The 25,036-nt window shown below is 41.2% G+C and overlaps 1 protein-coding gene across 2 annotated transcripts in view; it reads left to right on the forward strand.

The window, feature by feature from the left end:
• The first annotated feature begins 4,789 nt into the window (after positions 1 to 4,789).
• The window catches only part of LOC115791914 (neuronal membrane glycoprotein M6-b-like), a 29,538-nt gene continuing 9,291 nt past the window's right edge, over positions 4,790 to 25,036 (forward strand). The window contains exon 1 of one of the 2 annotated variants that reach the window (XM_030746218.1): positions 4,790 to 4,964. In XM_030746218.1, the coding sequence (XP_030602078.1) occupies positions 4,895 to 4,964 (70 nt within the window). In that variant the 5' untranslated portion in view covers positions 4,790 to 4,894. The remainder of the gene's footprint in view (positions 4,965 to 25,036) is intronic. The other variant, XM_030746213.1, reaches the window with a different exon arrangement.

Here is a 25,036-nt window from a genome sequence, read left to right on the forward strand (position 1 = left end):
ACTGTCATCGTGATCATCAACAATTCACTAGGACCATGAATTAAACGATTATATCAGTTGTGGGATCCCAAAGTTTCAGACAATCCATGCAAGTGTTCCATTTAAACTTCACACTTTTAAGGACTGATAAAAACTCAGCATTAGAAGGAGGGTAGTGACATAGACACACCCTATTTACACTATATTGCCAAAAGTATTCGCTCACCTGCCTTCACACACATATGAACTTGAGTGACATCCCATTCTTAATCCATAGGGTTTAATATGATGCTGACCCACCATTTGCAGATATAACAGCTTCAGCTCTTCTGGGAAGGCTTTCCACAAGGTTTAGGAGTGTGTTTATGAGAATTTTTCCATCTTTCCATCTTGCATATGTGAGGTCAGACACTGAAGGCCTGGCTCACAGTCTCCGCTCTAATTCATCCCAAAGGTGTTCTATCAGCTTGAGGTCAGGACTCTGTGCAGGTCAGTCAAGTTGTTCCACACCAAACTCGCTCATCCATGTTTTTGTGGACCTGCTTTGTGTGCTGGTGTGCAGTCATGTTGGAACAGGAAGGGGCCATCCCCAAACTGTTCCCACAAAGTTGGGAACATGAAATTGTCCAAAATATCTTGGTATGCTGAAGCATTAAGGGTTCCTTTTACTGGAACTAAGGGGCTGAGCCCAACTCCTGAAAAACACCCCCACACCATAACCCCCCTTCACCAAACTTTACACTTGGCACAATGCAGTCAGACAAGTACCGTTCTCCTGGCAACCACCAAATCCAGACTCGTCCATCAGATTGCCAGATAGAGAAGTGTGATTCTTGATTCCAGAGAACACCTCTCTACTGCTCTAGAGTCCAGTGGCCGCATGCTTTACACCACTGCATCCGACACTTTGCATTGCACTTGGTGATGTAAGGTTTGGATGCAGCTGTTCAGCCATGGAAACCCATTCCATGAAGCTCTCTGCACACTGCTCCTGATCTAATCTGAAGGCCACATGAAGTTTGGAGGTCTGTGGTGATTGACTCTGTAGAAAGCTGATGACCTCTGTGCAGTATGCACCTCAGCGGCCACTGACCCCGCTCTGTGATTTTATGTGGCCTACCACTTCATGGCTGAGTTGCTGTCATTCTCAATTACTTCCACTTTCTTATAATACCACTAACAGCTTACTGTGGAATATTTAGTAACGAGGAAATTTCACAAATTTCACAACTGGACTTGTTGTCTACCACGCTGAAATTCACTGAGCTCCTGAGAAGGACCCATTCTTTCACAAATGTTTGTAGAAGCAGTCTGCATGCCTAGGTGCTTGATTTATACACCTGTGGAAGTGATTAAAACACCTGAATTCAGTGATTTGGATGGGTGAGGGAATACTTTTGGCAGTATAGTGTATGTTCAGCTTATTTTTGCTTTCCCTCAATGTTTGCTTTTGTTTCAAGTTTCACTTTGGTTAGGTTTAAGCACCAAATTTAATTGGTTACTTGGTCACTATAGGTCATAGTAGTGGTCCTTTTTCTGGGGGGACAACAGTCCTACTTGTTAAAATGATCATTTGGCCTAGATGATGAGCTTGGCTATAGACCCTTGGTATTGGAATTACAGTTCAAGGGCTTCCTCTCTTTGAAAGCAGTAGAAATACGTCACCACAAGTCAAAGAGGAGCTGGAGGAGGAGGATGAAAATAAATTTGTAGGTTTAGGCCTGTTTACAAGTGCAGAATATTGGTTTGGTGCAGGTCTTGAACTTCTCCCAAAGCATTTGGTGCTGTGTTGACGCTGCACAGCATTTTCCTTGAGTTCATTTGTTAGTCAAATAGTCTGAAAACCAAATAGTCTGTGATGTCACTGCATTTGTGAAGGCTTTGGCATATTCTGGTCCTCACACACTAATAATGTTGCACAATAATCTGTGAGATGAAGTAAGAGAACTTTGGAAGAACTCTGGCTTAAGAATTGGAATTCCACTATAAAAAGAAAAAGGTTTCTTACACCTTACTTGGTAGGAATTATGAGGGCTTGGACTTTCTGACGTCTGTGGAACGCAGCATAGTTAGAGCTGTGTGTGTGTGTGTGTGTGTGTGTGTGTGTGTGTGTGTGTGTGTGTGTGTGTGTGTGTGTGTGTGTGTGTGTGTGTGTGTTTTGAACAGTGTGCATTTGTGAATGTGTGTGACAGGGTGATCGTGAAGAGTGCCAGGAAGCACTGTATTTCATCTTCTGGACAAGTCCTTAATCTGTATGACCCAGCAAGGGATTATGGGGGTTCTGAGAGAAAAATGGGACTTGAAGCTCACCCTTCGAGCCTGGTAACTGACAGTTTGAGTCTGTGTAACTCTGTCTGTGTGAATTTCTCTTTCTTTATTCCATTTTTTTTTTCCTTTTTGCCTCAAAGCATGACCGTGTCTTGCTAGAGATTGAATTAGCAACAAAATAGAATAATGCTATTTACTGATTATTCAATATCCTCATTGTATGACCTCTCATCGTTCTATATTGACTACAAAACACCATAGCCTGTAGCACTTAGGCACTAGTACAGCTAAATGAAAGGGAAAATGGTAATCCTTGGACTTAAACTGTATTAATTTGGTTAATTTGACAGTGGTATAAATGGCCAACATTATGTGTGAAAGGGAAATTAATTTAGAAAAAAGCTGCAAGTTGAGGTATTTGAATATATTTCAGTTGTTGCAGATCCTCTTTCTATATTTTACTGGAAAATGTTTTATATTAAAGTGATGACACCTTCAGCATCAAACAATCAGTGGTTATTTTGCAATAAATGCAAAAATGTATTCATAAATAATCTTTATTTCTTTACTCAATTTTTTTTTTTTTTTTTTTTTTTTTTTTTTTTTTTTTGCTACACTGTAAAACAAATTCTGAAAAAAAGGGAAAATTTCCTGGTAATTTTCTGCCAATACATTCTGTTTTTTAACGTAAGTTTCTATAAATGGTAAATGGAAAAATTCAATCCGTAGTTTAAAAAAAATTGAAAATATTAAAATTTATACAGAAATTTCCTTCATTTTAAAACTGCATTGGACTGAATTTTTACAGATTTTTTAAAATTTGCACTCACTTTTTAAGCAAAAATGTCAAACATTTGCTGCTTCAGGCTCTCAGGTATGACAGTTTTCTTCAGGAAATTATAATGATTAACTTAATTTAAAAACCTGGATGAATTATTCTCAGCCTTTATGAGACTGTGGATTTTTTTTTTTTCACCTTTTGTGGACCACACACAAAGAAATAATCAGGCTCCATGATAACTACATGTTTTTGTGTGGTAGAAGCTCAACTGTTCATCTGGCTCTGGTGCTGAAGTTTGCTGTCATTAAAGGAAATAATACTTCTTACAAAGCTACCTTGACTCCTACATGTTTTTCACAGTGTTTCACTGGGTGGTCATTCATTTATGCAGAAGGCTCAGGTTTCCTCACGCCGCTTAGAGCCATTCAAATGTCATAAAGTCAGTGTGACTGGAGACCCTCTTTGATTCACCGACATATGGAGCTGAGTGGGTGTTAATTTCAGGCCTCGGGGTGAATGGACCCACTAAATGTCATATATGACACGTTAGCTGTCCTGGCGTCTGATGTTTTGTTAGATGAAAACATCAGGAACTCCTGGGGGAGTGGGGTGGGGTGGGGGGGTCACCTCTGTCTGTAGCTTGGAACGGGATGGGGGGGATTTCCTAAACTGTTTTTGTGGGCTGAGCTTTATCTAAAACGGGGACACGTGGGCACGAATTAAAATCTTATTTAAGAGGATTCGGGACAGATGGTGTCCCATTGTTTGGGGATGTGTTTATTATTAGAAAATGGGGTGAATGATGAAAACTGCACAGCACACTCCCCACCCCCCAATGGCACATGGCTTCATAGCGGTTTGGAAAGATGGTCCAGTTTAGCTCAGATGAGTTTAAGTGAAGCTATTTAAACACAGCAGGAAAACAAGAAATAGATTTTGAGTGAAACTTAACCATTATGCAACGCACAGCTAAGCATGCTCGGAGTTAATTAGAGCTGACTGTGGATGCTCAGAAGTGTTAAAATAACTGATGTTTGGTGTGACAGAAAGCTGAAAATCAGTCTCCCCTTTCCCAGCCTCCCTGCCCAGGTTCTTGCTTTTATCTTACACAGTTACACTCTGTTACAGCATCTCCCTCTTTTCCTCCCTTTCCCTCCCTCCCTTCCTTCCTCTCTCTCTCTCCCTCCTTCCATCCTTTCCTCCCTCCCTCACTCTCTGTTTCTGTCTCAGCTCACCAGATGGAGAGGGGGCGGTGTGTGTGTGTGTGTGTGTGTGTGTGTGTGTGTCGTTGTGGGGTTGCGTGCATGCATGGTTACCCATGAGTTTGCATATTTAAATCACCTGCACATTTTGTCCTTTTCAGGCAAACAATTAAAAGAAAATCACAGCACAACTTGCAAACCACAGCCTCAGGAAGCCACAGATGAAATACGCCTGGCAGAATTATTATTATTAGTAGTAAAAGAAATGTAATAATATATCATCAACATGTATTTTGGGAGTGTTTAACATCATGAGCGCAGTATGAGGATGATTTTGGGCGCCAAAATCAGGCGTCGCCTGGCATCTTTTTTCTTCTTCTTCTTCTTTTTTTTTTTTTTTTTTTTGACGGGGGAGGGGGTTGGGGGGAATAACCAGTGGGTCTGCATTTGCATTTTGAAACTGGATTGTTGATATAGATAGAGACGGCGCCGCGCTTAAATAGGCAGAAAGAGAGAGAGCGGGAGAGAGGTGGGGTGTGGACGAGAGAGAGAGAGAGAGAGAGAGAGAGAGAGAGCATCAAGTCACCAGAATAGGCTCCATCATCCACATACTGTAAGGTACAAGTGCAAGTAGCCTACAAGGAGACTGTATTCCTCTAAAATAATGGACGGGACAAAGCCAGCCATGGAGTCCAACGCAGAGGAGACTCAGGACGAGGGACAGGAGAGCAAAGGTACGCTCTATCAGCCGCTGACATTTGCGCATTTTTGTGCATTTTCTTTGGAGACATTTGCGTCTGCGCCAGCCCTGGCGGGTTTAACCTACTTGCAATGGCTCCTCGCTTGCGCGCGACACAATAGCAGTGCTTTTTGTTCTATGGCCTCACACCTATTTGAGGGCGGTTTGATGAGGGGAATATAGTCTCTCTCCGCAGCAGGTGACCGAGATTATTTGCACAGTTTCGAGTGCAATTTAACGTCTGCTGTGTTATTTTGTGATTTCAAAGGGGTTTGGAGGCGGATGGTAGGAGAACAGGGGGGTGGGCGGCTTGATGCGCTGAGGAGGGTGCTCATTCTGGTTTTATGGAGCATGTATTAATGCCAATTTGCTTTTGCATTGCCGCACCATCATGAGCTTATTCCTGCCTAATGAGCGGCTGATAAAGGGCAGCGCGCTGCGCCGCGCTCCGTGCACGGCTGCATTGTTTTCCGCCAGGTGTATCCTCCCGCCGCAGCCGCTTCGATTATTATCGGTGATGTCCACAGAGGTTTTATGGGCTGATCTGTCAGGAGCGCGATTAGTCGAAGACGCTGCAATATGGAAAGAATTTGAGTCGTTTTATCGTCTCTGTTGGTCGAGCTGGAGGCTAAAAACAATCAGCGGTGCTGTTGACGCAAAAAGATGGTTGTGTCCATCACTTAGAACCCCACCGCACCAATAAGGGAGCCTCTGTATGGTGCATACATGTCATTGTGGACTCATGCGCCATGCTCTTTTTTTTGTATAATAGAGTGAAAATGCAACATACCCCACCTTTGTCCCAGTACATTTAAACCCTTACATGCCAACTGAGCATGGATGCAAGGAATTAATTTACAGACACAAATGGGCTAAAACCCTGTCAGGTGTCAAAGACAAGCGCACAATTCGATATCTTCTCCAAATAATGCTCAAACTGTTGCACATACGGACTCAGTGTGCCGTGTAGGCGTGTCTTTGGTGCGCTGGTGGACTCGACGTCCATACAAAGTGGATGTGACTGATTTGTTTTAGTTGTGGCTTGGTAGTAAAATCACATCCTGCAGTTTGGGGCAGACCAGTGCTGTTGGTAACAGGCTGCCTTGATTATAGACTGACTTAAATGTGAGTGTACAGCACAGTGTGTTCCGTAAATCGTAATTTATTCAGTAATGGGTGTTGTAAAAAAAAAACACACTTTTTTTTTTGTTGTTGTTTACACCTCGGGGGTAGTGTTTCAGCTGATCAGGCATCCTGCCCCCAGCCCTGCTGACTATTAGAGAGGAGGATAGGTGACACCAAGTCAGAGTGCATATACCTGGAGGGCGTTACACACACTCACCTCTCACTTCAGTTTCTGCAGATTTCTTTCACATTTGTACGCGCAGGTGTCCTAAAACCAAGTGTTTCTGTCTGAAAACATATGTTGCTGCAACATATATAAAACGGGCTAAAACTGATTATGTGGGGAGCAGTTATTCACATTTGCACTCTTAGTGTTAGGTTAGATGTGATAACTTTGGAAGGAAATAGCTATTTAGAAACAGTTGCATCATTTTAAAGGCAAATGCTCTGTCAGTACGTTTATATTGCAGCATTGGACTTCTGGGTTTTATTCCTCGACCCTGTCCCGGTGATACTGCTGGGTCACAGTTTGTCTGTGACGTAAAGTTAAAAAGAGTGGGGTATCCCTCAACAGTAATGTTTCAAAAAGATATTACATCATCTTCTCCCAAGACATCCTGCTACGCGCACGCCTGTGTCCAATGAGAGCATTTCATGCGACTTCAGCTGAGAGAGTGGGCGAGTCTGTTTAAAGGCCTCTAAAGATAGAGAGACATATTTATAGTTATCGATTAAGCCTCTGACCTTCTTAATGACCATTTTCAGTGGAAGCAGTGAAATTATATTCTGCTGCTTTCACCCAAGTTCAGCAGCCTCGGCTGTTGTGCTCCAGGTGTGGTGTTGCGCAACACAATCCACCTACACCAGCGGCCCGAAATAGACCGGATTGGAGGATGGCCTATTTGTTGGCGTAATCATTTGTGTGTGCCTTTGACATCTGGAATGTGACCATAAGCTTGTAGCATCCGTTAAGAAGCTGAAGATTTAAAGTTGGGGAGAGAAGGCGAGTGTTGCCGTGTAAGGAGCTTGTGTCGGTGTGTGCCAGCGCTTCTGATTCAGGAAGCACATGTATGAAGTTTGGAGTAAACACTTAAACAGTCCCAGATGTTTGGTGTCACAGTCAGAGGCTCAAGGCAGGACTTGTGCTTAAACTGTGAAACTCGAGTCCCTGTTTCTGCTGTGGATTATTCATGTTTCTTTTTAAATGGTAATCAGTGAGTTAGTGGTTGCATTTCATTTTTCTTGTCTGATAATGGGTATGTTTGATGTAACTGCTGATGTCAGCTGATTGTAGATATATCCATTTTGGTGTTATATGTAACAGGAAATTATAGCAATAGCAACAAAAATTAGAGTTTCTCCTCTTTGAAGAGCCTTAAACTTTTATTTTGTTGCATCAATTGACAGTCATCAAAATCAAAATGCATGCTAAGGGCTAACTAATATATCCTTATGGTGTTAAGCAGTAAAGTAGAAAGTACAACAAACAAGTGGAGATTACCATGGGATGACAGCACACCAGCCACTATAACACTGAATTCTCTGACCTCACCCATCGTGGAAAATATATGTTTATACTCCAGATTAAGAAACCTTATATGAAGAAATATGTTACAAAAGCAAACTGTGTGTAAGGAGCTGACTGTCTGCAAAGGGGACATCGGAAAAGTGTCTTATACCTGCATTCTTTCTAATAGCCAGCAGGGGGCGTCTCCTGTGCTTGCAAACATTGTTGCGGTTGTATGGTGTGTAGGAAAACTGCCTTTGTCTGCCTTGATCTATGGCCTCAGGAAACACTTTCCTGATGGGTTCATGGGCTCAAGCACTAATTTTAAGTTTCATTGAATATAGAATAATATTCATTTACTGCATTGGGTCCCTAATTCTGTCCAAAGGGACAACAGAGCAGGTTGTGTTTTAAGGTGGTCCTAGTTTCTGACTGACAAGTTGCTATCGAATGAGCCTGCAGTGTCCCTCGGACCCATTTCTCGTCAGGTCCGAAATCTTTGCTAACCAAAGTCCATCTTTTATATACAGTCTGTATGTCTTCAGGACCACAAAGTGAAAACATCACAATCCATGTTGCTGCTGCTGGTAAAAATCAGCCCATGAAACAAAAATGTATGTACATATATAAATATTTAGTTTTAATGCATAAACATTCTGTACTTTATAGGATATATAGATACTGTAGATATAATTTGTTTAACTTAGCATAAAACACTTAGCACTTACACAGGAAACAGCGATGCCTCTAGCTGTCATAGTATCTCTAGTCCTGTTAATTTATAGAATATTATAAAGATAAATTAACTGAGCTATAAATGTGATGTTATACCACGCACGTTGGGCCATTTACCTTTACATTACTCCCTCCCATCTCTTAGCTGTGGCTCCATTAGCCAATCGTGGTAAACAGAGTCTGTGTCCTTAATTGAAGCTTCATTGTGTCTCTCTGCAGGGTCTCTGTATGACATTTAACTGAGAGTAATTACAAACTGGAAAATGAACACAGAACACAGGCGTGGTTTATAATCCAGGGAGGGTGGGTTTGGGTGCTTTGGCGTGTTTGGATTGATCCTTTTGCTTGATTGCTTCCTATAATCTCTAATCTGTGTGTGTGTTTGTGCGTAGAGGTGCTCTGAGCTCGGATAACAGGACATCAGCTTTGCTCTCTGAGGTACAATTATATCAGATTTCATTAGGCTGAGACAGTTTTATTAACAAAAGCAAGCATCTCGTGTGACAGTTTGCTTTTTTTTTTTTTTGCTTTTTTTTTTTACTTTTAATGCGGCTTTGAGCGCTTCAAAGTGGCCCTGAGTGCATTTCAACTTACTGCGTCTGTCCTTCCCTTTGTTGTATATGATTGGCCTGCTCACGCACACGCCGTCCTTCCTCCCCTGCCTGTGTACGTGCGTGCCCGCTCTTACATAACGCAGTGCCGGCTTGCCGTCCTTGGTTATGATGTTCAGATCAGAACCCTAAGAGATTACATCATCGTCTGGAAGGATACAGGTTTTGTCGAATTTTCTGCATGGAAGGGCAGAGCTGCTGCAGCTTCTGGAGCACAAAGAGAGTTCCTCTTAATCAGGCTGCTTGTTTTTTTCACATTAAAAAAATCTGCAATTTCTTACCTGCACCTGCATTAAAAAAACTGCAAGTCTTACAAGATGTTTTAAGCTCAAACTAAAGCAGACTGAAAGCTCTGGATATCTGCTTATTCGCTTTCTTGCTGAGAGTCCTGCTGTATTAACCTCCAGCCACATATCTTTAACAGCTCTTTCTATCATTTTTTGACATTTTTAGCTTTTTTTTTTATCCATCCAAGCACAGGCTGCCTCCTGTGATTTAATAATGGATAATTCCCTCACTCTTATGTTGAAAGTTAAAAAGCTGGTCCTTCCGCTTCCTGTCACATGTTTCCCAAAGGGTCTGTCATCCCGTGGTCAAGTAGACTCTTCCTATTTCCTAAGACGGTGGAGTTGGGATTCAGTCAGAGACTTGGTAGCAATGCAGGCCTTTAAAAAAAAAAAGTTTGTACTTTGAGTTTATATCCACGCTAAGGTATAACCTGTGATTACAGGTCAGGCATTAACGTGGCTGCGGCTCAGGTTATAAGGTGGGTTGTACAGTTGCTCAACCGAGGGCCACCACTGGTGTAAGAGTGTGTTAAGGTGGGAAAAAAAATAAAGTTTTAGAGCTTTTGAGTAAAAAAAAATTAAAGTGCAAATTTAAGCATTTTTGGATATTTCCATAAACAAAAATACCAAAAAAAAAATCTCTGGGTTAAGCTTCTCAAATGAGAATATGTGCTAGTTTTCATATACTTATTTCTCATTTTGGGGATATGTGTTGCCCATTTCCTATATTAAAAAAAGAATCTGTAAAATAAGCTTCAGTTTCATTCAGTAAGTGACTGCAAGGTTGCACAAAGCGGAAAATAACCACTGTGGGGTCTGAGAGCATCCTGGCCTCATGTGCGTAGATGTTTTTGGGGAGGAAGACAGGGGTCATTGGAGAAAAAAAGCTTCAGCACCACAGTCCAGCTGAGCCCAGGCTGACGCCTTGAATCTAAAGGCCAACCTCTGTTTGATGATCATCAGTCGAGCGAGGCGACAGGAGAGGAGCCGGGCTGCTCTCTCTGCTGACATTTGTTTTGTGTTTCCCGTGAATATTGGATGGTTTCCCTTCCTGGCTTTTCTTTACTGCAGCTCAATCACGGCATTGTTTCATTTTCCATAAAAAAAAAAAAAAATTAAATCTTGTGTTTGTCATTCACGCTGTCAAAAATATGGGCATTCGTTTGAGTTCCTCTTTTAGCTTCTCATTTTTTTATTTATCTGTCCATATATAGCATCAGTAGAGAATTTATATCCGCTGGAGATTTTTGCCCCTTTTTTGAATGAACATGTTGCCCATGTTCAGACTTTTTCTGCCTTGTAATCCACTTTTCAGACCAAATCAAAGCTCTGCTGACACACACACACACACACACACACACATAAATCTTAAGAAGCTTCCTCTCCACACTTGTGAAGGAGTGTGATTTACCAGAAAGCCCCTCATTATTCGGCTCTTATATTTGTCTTTGGGGCAGGAAACTGGTAAATTCATCAGCCTACACGCATTTATCTACAGTAGCTTTGTGCAATATCCAAATACTCCACCTCTTTTGCAAAGTAAAAAATAGATGGAGTTCAGGCAAGTATACATAAAAAAATATATTGATATGCACATTTTTTGAGATGTGTTGGTGTAAGATAAATTGCAAATAACCTCCTCTTACTGAGGCTTGTACTCCTTTCATTTGCCTCTTTTTTTATGGCAGAAAAAAAATGCTCCCACACACCAGATTACCACTCCTTAAAAGTATTTATGAAGCATACTGCATCTATATATCTTTAAGTCCTCATCTACAGAGTTCATCATTTTTTTCACTGACAAAAACATTAAGACAAGTTACATAAATTATGAATAAAGGTGTCATTTATTTATACAGAAAAGACAGACAGGAATACCTATGACACCTTAACTTCTGCTGCCTTAAACCTGCATTCTTTCTAATGGCCAGCAGGGGGCGCCTTCTCTGTTTGCAAAAAGAACTCTGGCTATATAGAAGTGCATGGGAAAATGACCATTCTTCTCACTTGCTTTAATGTCTTAGCAAAATAAATTCCTCATGGGTTTATGGTCTCAATCGCTAGTTTAAAACCTTATTTAATACTATATGATTTTTATTTTCTAAACTATGGTTCCATTTAGATTCAAATAGACAATATAGGGTTTGATTTAGGATCTGGCTGCCTTGTGATTCGCTATCATAGGAGGGTCCTGCGTGCTCAGTTTCTTTGTCAGATCCACCCCTTCACTCGTGATGACTGCTTTCAAAAAGACAAGATGGCCAAAATGCTAAATTTGAGTCTTAAAAACAGGAGTCCGCACATAATTGGGTGATGTTACAAGCATCTTTTATATAGTCAGTGATTTTGCTTTCAGTTCAACTTTGCAAGCAAAGAATCCAAAGAGAAAGATGCTCTGGCATCTTCGATGTTCACGCTCATCAATTTGTCGTTAAGTGCCACATTCTGCTTTTTTTTTGCTGCAACTCTCTTGTGCTTCTTCCATCTCCTCTCCCTCTCCCTCTTTTTCTCTCTCTCTCTCATTCCCACATATACACTAATGCACACACCCTTTGCCTATCCTCCTCCCGCCCCGGAGGTGTGTGAGGTTGTGGGAGCATGTGAAAGCCGTCACACAGAGAGAGGCTCATGTGTTCCTCATTTGAAGCCATTTGCCCAAAGCATGCTGTCAGCCTCCATCTGGATATGTGTGTGCATGTGTGTGTGTGTGTCAGTGTGTGCGCTTGTATTTGTTTACGTGTCAATGACCAGGAGTGGTTGAGGGGAATGTCTGTGTCAGTGCTTTGCTTGCACTAAAGGAAAAGCTCTATTTTTGTACACACACACACATGTGGGCGAGACCGTGTAGTACACCATTGTGCTCGGTCCCTGCACAGTGGTCACATTTTTATTTGACTGTGATTTCTGCAGGCACGCACAAAATGAGCACTATTTAGCATCAGAGTGCCTCACTATTTACTGTCGGCGTAAAAGCTAGCTGCACTGAGGAAGCTCCCTTAAAATAGCCTTTTTGTTTCTTACCTTAAAAGGAATCACAAAGGAAAAGAGTTTAGAAAGAAAGCATGGCATTTTTAACACAGCAGTGTGGCTAAGTGTATGGCTAAATGAAGCATAATTAATTATTAGTAGTAGCAGTTTTATTATGGGGGGGGGGGTGGGTGTCATGCTTTTTGATTTTTTTTTTTTTTTTTCAATTCAGTTTATTTTTCTGTTTCCAGAGTGGGCTCAATAAAAACAAACTTTAAACCATCATCATGCAAAGTTAACCAAACTGACAAAGACTAAAACTGAGGACATTTTATCATTTCATTCAGCCAATCATATGGGAGCAACTTAATGTGTTTCGATGCTGTCAAGACCATGAAGTTCAAACTGAGCACCAGAATGGGGAAGAAAGGGGATTTAAGTGACTCTGAATGTGCCGTGGCTGTTGGTGTCAGACTGGCTGGTCTGGTTATGTGAGATTTTCCCACACAACCATCTGTAGGGTTCACAGAGAACAGTCTGAGAAAGAGAAAATATCCAGTGAGCGTGAAAATGCCTAGATGGTGCCAGAGGTCAGAGGAGAATGTCCAGACTGCTTTGAGCTGACATGAAGGCAACAGCAACTCAAGTAACCACTCATTACAACCAAGGTATGCAGAAGAGCATCTCTGAATGCACAACGCATTGGGCTACAGCAGCAGAAGACCACACCGGGTGCCACTCCTTTCAGCTAAGAACAGGAAACTGAGGCTACAACTCACATCAGTAGAAGATTGGAGTAGCGCTGCCTCTTCTGATGAGTCTTAATTTCTGCTGCAACATTCAGACAGTAGGGTCAGAATTTGGTGTAAACAACTCAAAAGCATGGATCCATCCCGCCCTGTGTGTCAAAGAGAGTTTATCTGCTATTAATTTATAAACTGGTCTTTAAAACAAATGTCACGTTTGCTGGCCAAACTGGATCTTACACAGACAAACCTGTGCACTCAGCCATTAATCAAATAACTGGAAAATCATAATGCTGGTCCAAGCTTCAAAAGAACCACCACTGAAAATGTAACTATACTACTACTAAACTTTATAACAGTAAAATGATGAATACTGAGACATTATCTACCAACACAATGCCAAAAAAAGAGTCATGATGTCAGCACACGAGCTCAGTAATTTCAGTAACACTGCTGTATCTAAAGTTTGGTCACATTAGCTGCTTTTCCACTGCAGTCTAGGACTTGTAATCTGTAATAATGTAATGTGTAATAAATCTTTCGGCATTCAAAGACCAACCAAAGCAATGCAAGTTATGCAGCCTGGGTGTGGATCTGTGAGAAATGAATGGGGCTGCCAGTTCCTGCTGTGGAGAAAGTCTCACTATCATGCCAAAATTGAGTTATTTATTGCTTTTAATTATTACGTTTAACTCTGAGTAGGACAAATGTGTTCATTTAGATCTAAAAGTTTCCAATTGTAGCCACTGATCAAGCAAATATCTGCCTGGTTTTAGGTTCTAGATGTGCTGATTTGCTGTTTTTCATTGTTTCTTTGGAAAACTGGTAATGAAATCTGTCCTGACCTACAGACAAAATCACTGGGGACTAAACTAAAAAAAGAAATTACACCCAAATTGTTAATGTCTATAATTGTGTAGCCCTAGTAAGAAGCAACAGATTTCTAGAATTTGGAAACAAAGACCCAAGCTAATGCAACACTGCTTGAGCCCCAGACTGCAGTGAGTATATGAATAGCAGCAAGTGGCAGGTTGGCGCAGCATGTCTTGTTCCTGAGTGATGCCAACCTCCTCTGGCCCCCCTCCATCACCCACTGATGCCCAATCTGCTTCTCTCATCCATAGCCCATAAAATGCCTGATGCCGATTAGCACTTGTCATCATCAGCCACAGCTGACATCGATAAGTGACTCGCCTGAGTTATGTGTAGGTCGTTCTGCGCCCCGATATCAGACGACGGTCTGTCTTAGTCCTGCTTTTTATATACAGTTCATCTTCTAGTATTCTAAGATTTTTTTTTGTTATAGTTCATTTTGTGTTTTTTGTATATTTAGGCTTCTTTTATATATGACAGATGCAACTAAGTGAAGCCAGCTGCCCCAGAACGCGCCTTTGTGTTATAGTAAATGAGACTTGTAGCTCATATTTGAAAGTTCGTGCTCAGTAGTGCCTTTGTGCCACGTATACTCACACACTTAACGTGCAGAGAGTCCCTGAGGCTGCTGAAAATTGAATCTTCATAATCACATTGGGGGAAGGGGGGGGTTGGAGGAGAGGCGAAGGGGCCGGGGGAGGGCCACTGACTTTCTTTTGACATCTCAAGGAAAGTGACATTAGCCAAGTTGGTTGCGTAACCGCTGAGCCATTCAGTCCAACGGCATGGCACTTCTGGCCAGAGGGGCCATTTTACATTTTGGTGGAACAAGACTCAAAGTAATAGCGTCGACTGCGCTCCACTGAGCCAGCAGACAGTGGCTCAGGACAGGTGATCCTGCCTCTGAATGGGAGACGATAAGAGACAATCGGGAGCGGTTTAAATAGTTTTCACGCTGGCTATGAGGTCAGTGGCCTATCTGCCATCAGCCTTTAAATTGTCACTGCACCCGTAAGGCAGGTGCTTTTAAATGAACTCCTTTAGTGCTCTGCTGTTAATTGCACTCGCCTCATTATGCCAAATACCCCTGAAGGAAGCTTTCTTTCATCATATTGCACGATGAAACAATCCAAGTGACGTGACTGCCTGAAGATAAATCAGGGGTCCTAAACTTCATCTCGCTTGTTATTTTTATTCTTGGCCCGTCCTTTTGGAAGCATCGGTGTCAGCCGTGGTGGTTTGGATGCAAACTGGCAACACGCTGATTTTGACAGTTTGTGTGTTTTGCTCTACATCTGCGTGTGTGTTTTTGTACAAGAGCATCCGCTCTCATGTGTGCCCCATCTGTGTTGGCAGTTCTGTAGAATTTATTTTAACATGGGTAAGTGTGTTTGTTGTGTGTCTTGGGACTTGCATCCCTCTCCCAGCTGGCAGCGTTTAGCTCAGATTGACCGCTGAAAAAGAGAGAGCTTTGTAAGAGGAATGAACACGCCACAGATCAGTGGGATAAAAGTATTGATCACGCCGCAGAGTGCCGAGAACAGGATTTGAGCGCCGTGCACACCATCAAGCTCAGTTACGCTGGGACAGATGCTGACCCCGTGGCCTTCATAAGCCAAGGGTTTCTCACAAACAGAAGATTTGGGTCAGTTATGTACCGTGGGAAAAAAAACAACAGCAAAAAAAAAAAACAGTACGTCCTTTTAATCAGCCAAAAGTGTTGAAAACACCAATTGCCATTAGCGCAGTTTTTCTCGGTTGCTTTGGTACATTCCTCAGATCAGAATTGAAAATCTGAAGAACTAACACAACATCAGGAAACATGTCATTCCTTTAAACTAAATCCAAATGCTTGTGAGCAGTCCACCATTTCCAGATTTTTATTTTCACGTTATCCTCTGTTGAACAGTCTTAGACCTCAGAACATCTAGGCATTTGTCCACTGGATAAGTCTATCCATGCACAATGGTTAAGCCAGTTGCTATAATCCGTCATGCATATTTTCTCTACGTTTCTATCAGACTTCTTTTTGTAAACATGTCCTGATGTGACCATGTCACTGGGATACCAAAAGAAAAAGACAAAAATGAAAGAAGAAAAAGAGGCACATGCTGAAATGTGTTTTATCCTTTGTGTCATGCAGCAAGTAAAAGCGCGGTTTCTTTTCCTCTCCTCTCTGTATTACAATGACATGGTCTGCCAACAAATTAAAGCACAGACAGTAAAGGCCTAAATGAGAATCCTATCCAATCTACCACACACGTTAATGTGTAACTTTTTACTGTTGTAGTTAAAGAAAATCTCATCAAAAGTTTACACCAGAAGACCTACCCATCCATCTTCTTCCACTTACCCGGTTCAGGGTCGCAGAGGAGCAGGAGTCTAGCCCAGCTGTCATGGGGTGAGAGGCGGGTTGCCAGTCTGTCCCAAGACTGACAACCATTCATCCTCACCTAATTTAAAATCACCATTTAACCTAACCAACACGTGTTTTTAGACTGTGGGAGGAAGCCATACTCTCTGGACTGCATGAGGAGAACATGCAACCTCCACACGGAAACCCTGCACTGTTGTATTGACAGAGTGACTGTCATCAAGATTTGACATTCTGATGGTGCTGACATGTTCTTTTCAGCAATAAGTTAAACATTTTGAACAAGTTACAGGTTATTGCAGGTAATCCATTATGTGCTGTTCTAAAAACATGCATTTTTTTTCCAGCTGAAAAACGCATGATTTGTAAGATCAGCAACAGATGGAAACAAAATGAAGAGAAGTTTGAAAGAAAATAAAACAAAGTGATTATTCTGTAGTAGTGTACTGTAGTTCCTTTGCATAGAAAGCTCTCTGAATGCAGATCATGGTCTGCACAAGACAAATAATGCACGTGCAGCAACTGCGCATGTGCTGATACACTGCCAGATAATCCAAGTGATAATTATTTTTTGTTACAGAGATGAGGGAATGCAAATACTCCTTTTTTATAGTAAATTAGTCAAATTAATTGCTGTGAGTAATTTTTTTGGCTTCTATTTGCATCTACACCACAGCGTACTGATTATCTTCCATTTCAGATTCTTGGAAGCTTATTGTCTACACTGGCTGAAACACTGCAAAGAAAATATACTTTAATTCTTTTAGTAGTTTTACATGCATATCCACTGCAACTGACTTCTAGCAAAATGCATATGACCTACATTCAGTACTATGCTTGAACATGTCAAAGATAGTCACTGAAAGAACTGAAATTGCTGCTGCTGTTGTGTAGACAAGGCCTTTGTAGATGCTTATCTGGGCTCTAGGAATTTCTCACGGTCATTTTTCTAAAATTTTATAAGCAAAATTATTCAAATGTTTACCCAGAACATTACTGGCACATCACAATAGCTGCAACCAATCAGCATTTGCAACTTTGTGCCAATGTGGATAATCTGGCCTAGCTCTTGGCTTCCTTACAGCCAGGCTGATTATCCAACTGTTCGTGTTTCTTTCTTGTTGCGGTGATGTAGCTGTGTTCCCAGATTTAGGGAATAATGTTGGTGGTGAAAATGGTTAAAGAAAATAGAGAAGAAAAGCAAGTTGAACAGCCTTGTTTTTGGCTCTGTAATGCTGTGGTTTTGATGTTCTTGTTTAACTTTCTGAAGAAGCTCAGAGGAACATTTTATCCCTTTCCACAAAGTGGAACGACGGAAATCTCCCAAGCTGCAGTTACAAGTTTGTGTGTTGCTGTGGCTGGAGTCTGCTGCCACTGAGCAGATGGGGCTTCTTTTTTATTTCCACCAGAGGAGACACAGCCATCCGTCCCCCTTCCATCTCTTTTTTCCTTTACTTTCCCACACCTTTCCCTGCTCTCGCTCTGTCCCTCTCTCTCTTTTGTGGGAATCTACCCATAATGCACTGTGAGGAAATTGCCCCATAATGAATACAACACTTCTAAATTTGAATGCAGCCGCAGGCAGGGGCCAGATCGGCCACTGAAATATTCACAAAGCTTTAATAACGCTGTTATTCCTGGCAGATGCACTGTGCACACTAACAGTTGGCGATAATCATGCTGTGCCACTGGGTTGTACAGTTTATGGCAAATCATTAACTATCAGGACAGTGGGATGTAATCGCGCTCGCTTCTACTCTAAGTTTATATTTAAATCTGATTTATAGGCACGCCAGCAAGGAAATCGATGTAGACAGAGGAATATAGTGCATTAATTTAGGCAATATTATCTAGAGATTAGCAGCTGCTGCAACTGAATGAGAAAACAATGATATATTTACCTCAGCTATTTTGCTCTTCAAATCTGCTTAGATGTCTGTTATTAAAATAAAATGTTACAAATTCGAACCTTTTGACAATGAAGTTCATAATGCGGTGTGTATTTGAGGGATTATTTCATGGTGAACACTCCTCATTTCGTGTCGTGGGTGTCAGGTGATTGACAGGAAGCGGAGCGTAATCACAAAAGATGTCAGCAATCTGTGACAGCTTCTGTCTCCAACCACGTCTACTGTGTGCCAGGCCTCATTTATCCAGTCAAAGAGCCTCAAAGGCTCTCTTGTCCAATAAGACTTGGGTTTGAAATGATGGAAAAATAAATAAGGTTTTGAAAATGGGGTTCTAAAAAAATGCTTTTTAGACTTGTTTTGTTCAGAAAATCAGAGATAAAGATGAAATATTTAAGGGCTCGGCATACAGGCCTAGAGACGGGTCGGTAGACCCCTGGCAATCTCTGGTCACTTGGGAAAAATGTGTATTCCTGGTGTACTTATAGTTGTCGAGCGGTTGCTGGATATCTCCAGGTGAAATCGGTCTTAAAGAGGGTGCTGCTGCAAAAACCTCCTAGTGATTGCTTGGTCGCTAGCAGATTGCTGTGGTCAGCCAGTTTGCGTGGAAGATGCCAACTTGTCTGCAAGCACTCGCCAACTACTAGTACAGCAGTAGTGTAACTTGAAAAACCAACCAACACATTTCAAAAGGCACAGCTTTTACTTTGAAGTTGAATGGTCTCTATTTCTGGTTTCCACGGTTTTCCTACAGCTCAGGTAGCAGTTGTCAAGTGGTTGCAGACAAGTCCCCATTTTCATCGCAAACTCTGGGCAACCTACTAGCAACCAAAGCAATCATGAGGTTTTTAGGTGCAGCACTGCCTCTTTGCCACCAATTTCACCTAGCGACTACCAGCAAATTCCATCAACCACTTGCCAACCGTTGGGAAATATATATTTCATACAGGAATTTAATATGTCAGGATACATAACTAAAAATGCTAATGTTGTCTTGTATGTTATGCGAAACCCAAAGGCCTAGTTTTTACATAATTGTGGTCAGTGTACTAGAGAGTTGATGGCGGTTGGTATGCCATAGTTTGGAGCGTGTGCTACATTTAAAATATTTGCACTGCTGTACCTTGATGTCAAACAGCCATTTGTGGTGGGTAACGGAAGTTTTTATATCACCGGTTTCAAAGCCACCGGACTCTTTTGATAATAGCTGGAATTTTACCTCACAGAACACAGGAGTATCTGATTTAATGATGCGCTGCCTCATGTTAAATGGTTAGCATGGATCCAAACTACTAGTCTTAAAGCACTAGTGTCACACTATAACACAAACAGATCGAGGGAGCAACTGATAGTCAACTCCCACGTTTTGTTGGGTAAAAAATACTGTTTTTGTCAGAGGAGTCTTATGGCTTAGAGAAAAGCATAATGGCTTCAGTTCCCCTTCATAAGGTTCTGCAAAGTGGTGAAAATATTCAGAATCTTAAAATGTGTTTTAAGGCTCCGCATCTATGTCTGTAGCTTCTGCTTTTCTAAACTGGGGGCTTGCCAACAGCCATCCATATGACTATGGATAAGCACCTCAAGTAAGTCCACTTCAGAAAATTAAGGTTTGATCACATCCTGGTGCAGCTTGTGCTAGCTGATTTACTGCACTTTACTTAATGAAAGGTGTGATGAACAGATATATATAACCAGCAACAGAGGTTGTGAGTGGGCCAAGAAGAGCAAGAAACTTCACTGTCAACAGTCTGTATGACTTTGTGTTACATGTACTAAAAGTATACCATTCTTCCTTGTCCAGTATTCCAATTTCTATTAGACCCAGTTTCCAAAATAAGACTATTGAATAAATCAGATATTGCCCCTCTTCCACTTTGCTTTAAAGCCCTGCAGCTTGTTGTTATTTTTGTTTTGACTTCCATTAAGCACCGATCTTTGGGTTTTGAGTCAGGCTACATCACTCTGTGTGTACGTGTGAGAAGAGTGGAGCGGCTGCCGAGGACTACACTACTGCTGAACTGGGTCGTGGGTAACACGTTGCTATGGCAACTGCCATTTGCCGGCCCTGGGGCCAAGAACTGCTTTTCACGTACTCTTTCTCATTCTTCTCTCTGTTCTTTCTCACTTGCTTTGCCTCTTTCTCCACCTTCTTCTCTCTTTTCTTACTCGTCCCTTTGCTCCTCTGCTGGCTTTTATTCGTCTTGTCCCCGCTGTTCCTCTCCATTCACCCTTTGCTTTTCCCTTTTTTTCTCTGAAACTCCTGACTTATGCTGCCTTTCCTTCTTTTGTTCTGTGTGTCTGTCTTTAGCCTTCGCTCTGTGGAGACAGCAAAAAGAGCAGGCATCTGTTATCATCATTTCCTTTAACTCTAACCAACAGCCACAAATTGAGCAGGGGTACATTTTCTAGTTTTCTCCTGCAGGCCACAGCAGTTCACTTGGAAGGAGAGCAAGCTTTAACAGTGGGGGATGTTAATCCTTAATTGCAGCTTTTGACTGTCAAATTATTTGCTGCTCTGTTGTTTGACAATATTAACAGAAAGTCCCGAGTCTTTTGTTCTTACTTATTGGCAAGGTGCCTTCACAGACAGCCCGTAAAAAGTCCCCACAAACTGATGCATTGTTCTTGGTGTGAAATTGTTGAGATGATATATGATGCGGCATCGTAACAGGACCGTAACATATTGTCTCAGCGATTAACTCCAGCTGGCTCACTGTAAGTACTGCATGAGCATGCAGTCATATTTCAATTGAAGAGCAGAGAAGAAGACAAGCCGGGCGAAGGCAGAGATAGATGCAGCGAGATGCAGCGAGCTATAAAACGAGAGAGATGGGTCTGCCTCGGTGTTTCACCTAAATTCTACTCTAATGAATAGCCCATTGATTTCCATTAGGGCTGGCTGGAGCTGACCACTCTGACCTGTCTGTTTCCCATTAGCGCACTTTTAAACTGAGGCTGACAAACAGTCATAGCCAGAGGCAGACCGGAAGAGGTGGTCTGTTCAGTGTTTATAGGAAACCTATGAATTCATCCATGAATCTGTATGGAGCCAAGGAAAATACAGAGTTAACTGCAGAGTTTAAGCCTTAAAATCCAATCATGCAGTCACAGAATTTGTCTTAAATGAACAAAGTCAACTCGGTCACATCCGTGAATAGACATGAACGATAATATCTCCCAGAAGTTCTTGATTTGCATTTGAAAAAGCAGGATTATCACATCTCTTTTTGGTTTAATTCTCTTCTCTTAATAAAAAAAGACCGGAAGACTTACAGACTGAATTACCTGTTGACGCAGACATTTTATAGCAGGATGGAGTGTCAGTGCAGAGCAGCTTTTAAACCTCCTGGTTGTCATTGTATCGACCATTGAGTCCATTGCAGGCCCCCTGAGGCCTGGCCCGCTTCTGAGCTCAGGATTTTAGAGCCATCCAGCCTTATCAGCTGCACTTCTCTATCAGCCCGTTTCCTTCATTAACATTAATAGGATTTGGATCTATTACGCAATGAGCCTCCGCTGCATTACGCAACGTAGAGTCTTCATCAACAGCAACACACTTTGGAGGGGAACCGATGCATCTTTAGCCTCAGCTTTTAAAGAGAGAAACAGGCAGTGACCAGAGTGAACATTTCATTTTAGATCACTGAAAAAATGTTTTTAATTGCATCATGAAAATTGGATCAGATATGCTTTAAGATTTTTTTCAGATTAAAATCTTTAAAATACCAAGTGTTATTAAAATAATAAAAAAAAAAGTCGTAAAATCTGGTGACTGTGTAAACCCTACGTCACTGACTGACCAATCACTCACCAACCAGTGAGGGAATATACATTTTTCCCAAGCAATCATTGGTTGCCAGATGGTTGCAGACCCATCTCTAGGCCTGTGTGACTGGAGTCTTACTCACTTGACTCCACTGTCACCATGATTGTCACACATCCAAAATGGGAAACAAGTTAATATCACAAGGTTAGCAATCACCTGTCTGCAAAATCTCAAGAAGTCTATGGAAAGAGTGCTCTCTGACTATCTGTGACTGCTGTAAAATTGCTTTCAGAAGTAGCTTTAAAAAAAAAAAAACTTGCCCAAGTTTTGGAAAGTCACACTTTTAATTAAATTGTGAAAAATATACAATCTTTATTACAATTATTTTAGTGGTACTGTAAAAGTCACTGAAAAGTCAACTAAAGCATTAATCAGGTCAAAATTGATGTGAGCATCAATTTTGACATCACCAGAGGGGATCACCAGTGGTCATCAGTATCTGACCACATCAAATCTGTTGGTTCTTCTCTGTTCCTATATAAATTAGGTCTAGAACAAACTACCAACCAAAAGATAAAAATTACCATCTGGCTACAGTGCTAGCATGGATAAATAAAACAAATCTTATTAATATGTAGTATTCAGGTCATGGAAGTCCAGGGTAATCCCCTGTCTTTTCAGGGAACAAAGGACAGTTGTTTTTGTTTCATCGAGTCATAAGTTATAAGTTAAAGGTACAATCAGTCACTTTTTTCAAAAAATAATTATAATGATGTAGTAATGTAATAAATAATAATAATAATAATAATAATGTTGTACTCATATACACACATACACACACACAAATTAGTGCATAATTATGTCTTCCAACAAAGTGATGCATTCTCATAAACTTAGAATGACTCCATTAAAAATACATAGGAGCAGACAGTTTATGGAAGCCGCCATGTTGCCCCACCATCTTGAATACTGTGGCTGAGATGGAGGACATCACCATTCCATCTAATCACATTTTATATATGCTGCTATATATGTTGCTATAGATAGTCAATCAATCAAATATACTTTGTCCCTGTGGGGAAATTTGTCTTAGACATCGTACACTAAGCAAGCAGCTTCCACAATAATACACTATAACAATAAGGGTCATGTTAAAAATGCCATGAAAAGAAGTCCATAAAAAAAGAAAAGTTGTTCAATAAAAACAATAAAAGCAGACAAAAAACATTAAAACAATAGAACACATATTGCATATGTTGCATATTCCCACATACATTCCAACAGTGAACGAGCCAGCAAATCAGTTAGCTAAATCATCAGAGCATAGTACGCCAAAGACAGAGGAAAAGGGAACTTGTAGTGCCATGGAGGCAAATTTTAATTCATGCTGGCACCTTCAAACTCAAGATATGAACATATAAGAAGGTGTCACCTTCACCAAAGAAGTGAAAATGTGAAGAGACAATGCAACCGGCATCTGGATAAAAAGTCATCCTCTTCCTCCTCACCTGAAGACTCATCGCCTGAACTGAAGTCAGGAATCTAACACACAAAAATGTGCATAAACATGCTTATTTACTCCTCATATTGTCACAATTAATTACCCTTTTTTCTAATTTATTGCTAATTATTGAAGTTATTCAAATGTTAAAATACAGTGTGTGTAAAAATGTTTTTATACAAAAACAGTAGAAGAAACGCAGACCGGCTGCAGCCGTTACAGGGCACAGTCTAAATTTACTGTTTATGATCACTCTTGGCTGACTAAAACATGTTTGTCCTATAGTGCCCACCGTAGCTAGGATTATGCACTTAAACTGGGAGGTGTAAGAAAACAGACTTAATTAACTACAATCTACTGACATCTAGTGGTGAGATTTTACACATTCTACCTTTAAGTTTAAGTTTAAGTAAGTTTGTGTTCTATAATGATTCCATTTATTCGGCGTCTGCCGAATGGGAGCATATAATGTGAAAAACTAAAATTAAAAGATGATAATCACAGCATTTAGGTTCAGTATGGTGGAGTTTATTTCCCCCCAGCAGTAATGTTATTGGTGATTCTTCTTCCCCCATGGGGAGGCTGAAACCAAATTTGCCCTTCTAAACTCATCAATAAGAAGCCTCCACAGGCTTACAACCCTACCTGCCCTCAACAGTGTAGTGGCGTAGAAGGGTTTTTCAATATAAAATTACACTCTTGTTGCATTTTGGTCAAAATTTCTTCTCTTCCTGCTAAGCTTGAGATAGCCTTGCGTCTTTCTGCCTGTGCATGCATGCAAGTGTGTGGTTTAATTGCTTTACGTGGTAGGATATCACCTCATGTCATCACCTGTCAGAGTCTACTGATTGAGCTTGACGCTGACAGAAGCTGTCAGAGGGTCTTAGCTCCGGCTTGTGTGGATGTTGGAGTGAATTTCATGTTCTCATAGAATCAACTGTCAGACGCAGTAAAGAACCATGACCAGCACTAAGGGTGTTATTCTCTAATGCTTGGTATCAACTTTAGTAGAGCAGGCTGTCAGAATACATCATCTGATCTCTGCAGACCTTCATGTGCGGGTTTGAAAGATGTGCGGTGTGATAGATTTGTGTTGTTAAGGTCGTACATACAGAAATATATAGATTTAACATACTTCTGAAAATGAAATTATAACGCTTCAGAGCTGCCAGTTGGAGCGGGTTGTCATGGAAACAGCAAAGTGGCACACACAAGACATCATTTTGTATTTTTTTTTTTTTCAGAGTAACTTCCTGCTTTGCTCGAGGAGTTATTTATAACCGGCATTATATAAGTTCCAAACTTTTGAGCTCAACACGGTGTTTCATTTTCCCTCTTTCTCATTCGTCTTTATCCTCCTGATTGTGAAGGGGAGCAGAGGCAGCAGGATGCATGGTGTTTGCGGCACCTGTATCTCGCAAGCCCATGACTCATGCAGGAAGCCTTGTGTGCCGCTGCGGTTAATGGAAAACAAATTTACTAATTCATCATCATCACTATATAGAAACTGCTCGTGCACAAGGGATAATTTTCAATTATTCAGCACTCTCTTTTGATTTCTGAAAAAGGAGCGAAGGCTGCAGAAAGCTGCACGAGGGCGCAGGCAAATTTTGGTCGTCTTCAGCCTCCCTTAAAAAATGTCACTCTTTTCAGATTTGTGAATTTTTT

Source organism: Archocentrus centrarchus, chromosome 2, assembly GCF_007364275.1.
Source record: "Archocentrus centrarchus isolate MPI-CPG fArcCen1 chromosome 2, fArcCen1, whole genome shotgun sequence".
Taxonomy (NCBI): Eukaryota; Metazoa; Chordata; class Actinopteri; order Cichliformes; family Cichlidae; genus Archocentrus; species Archocentrus centrarchus.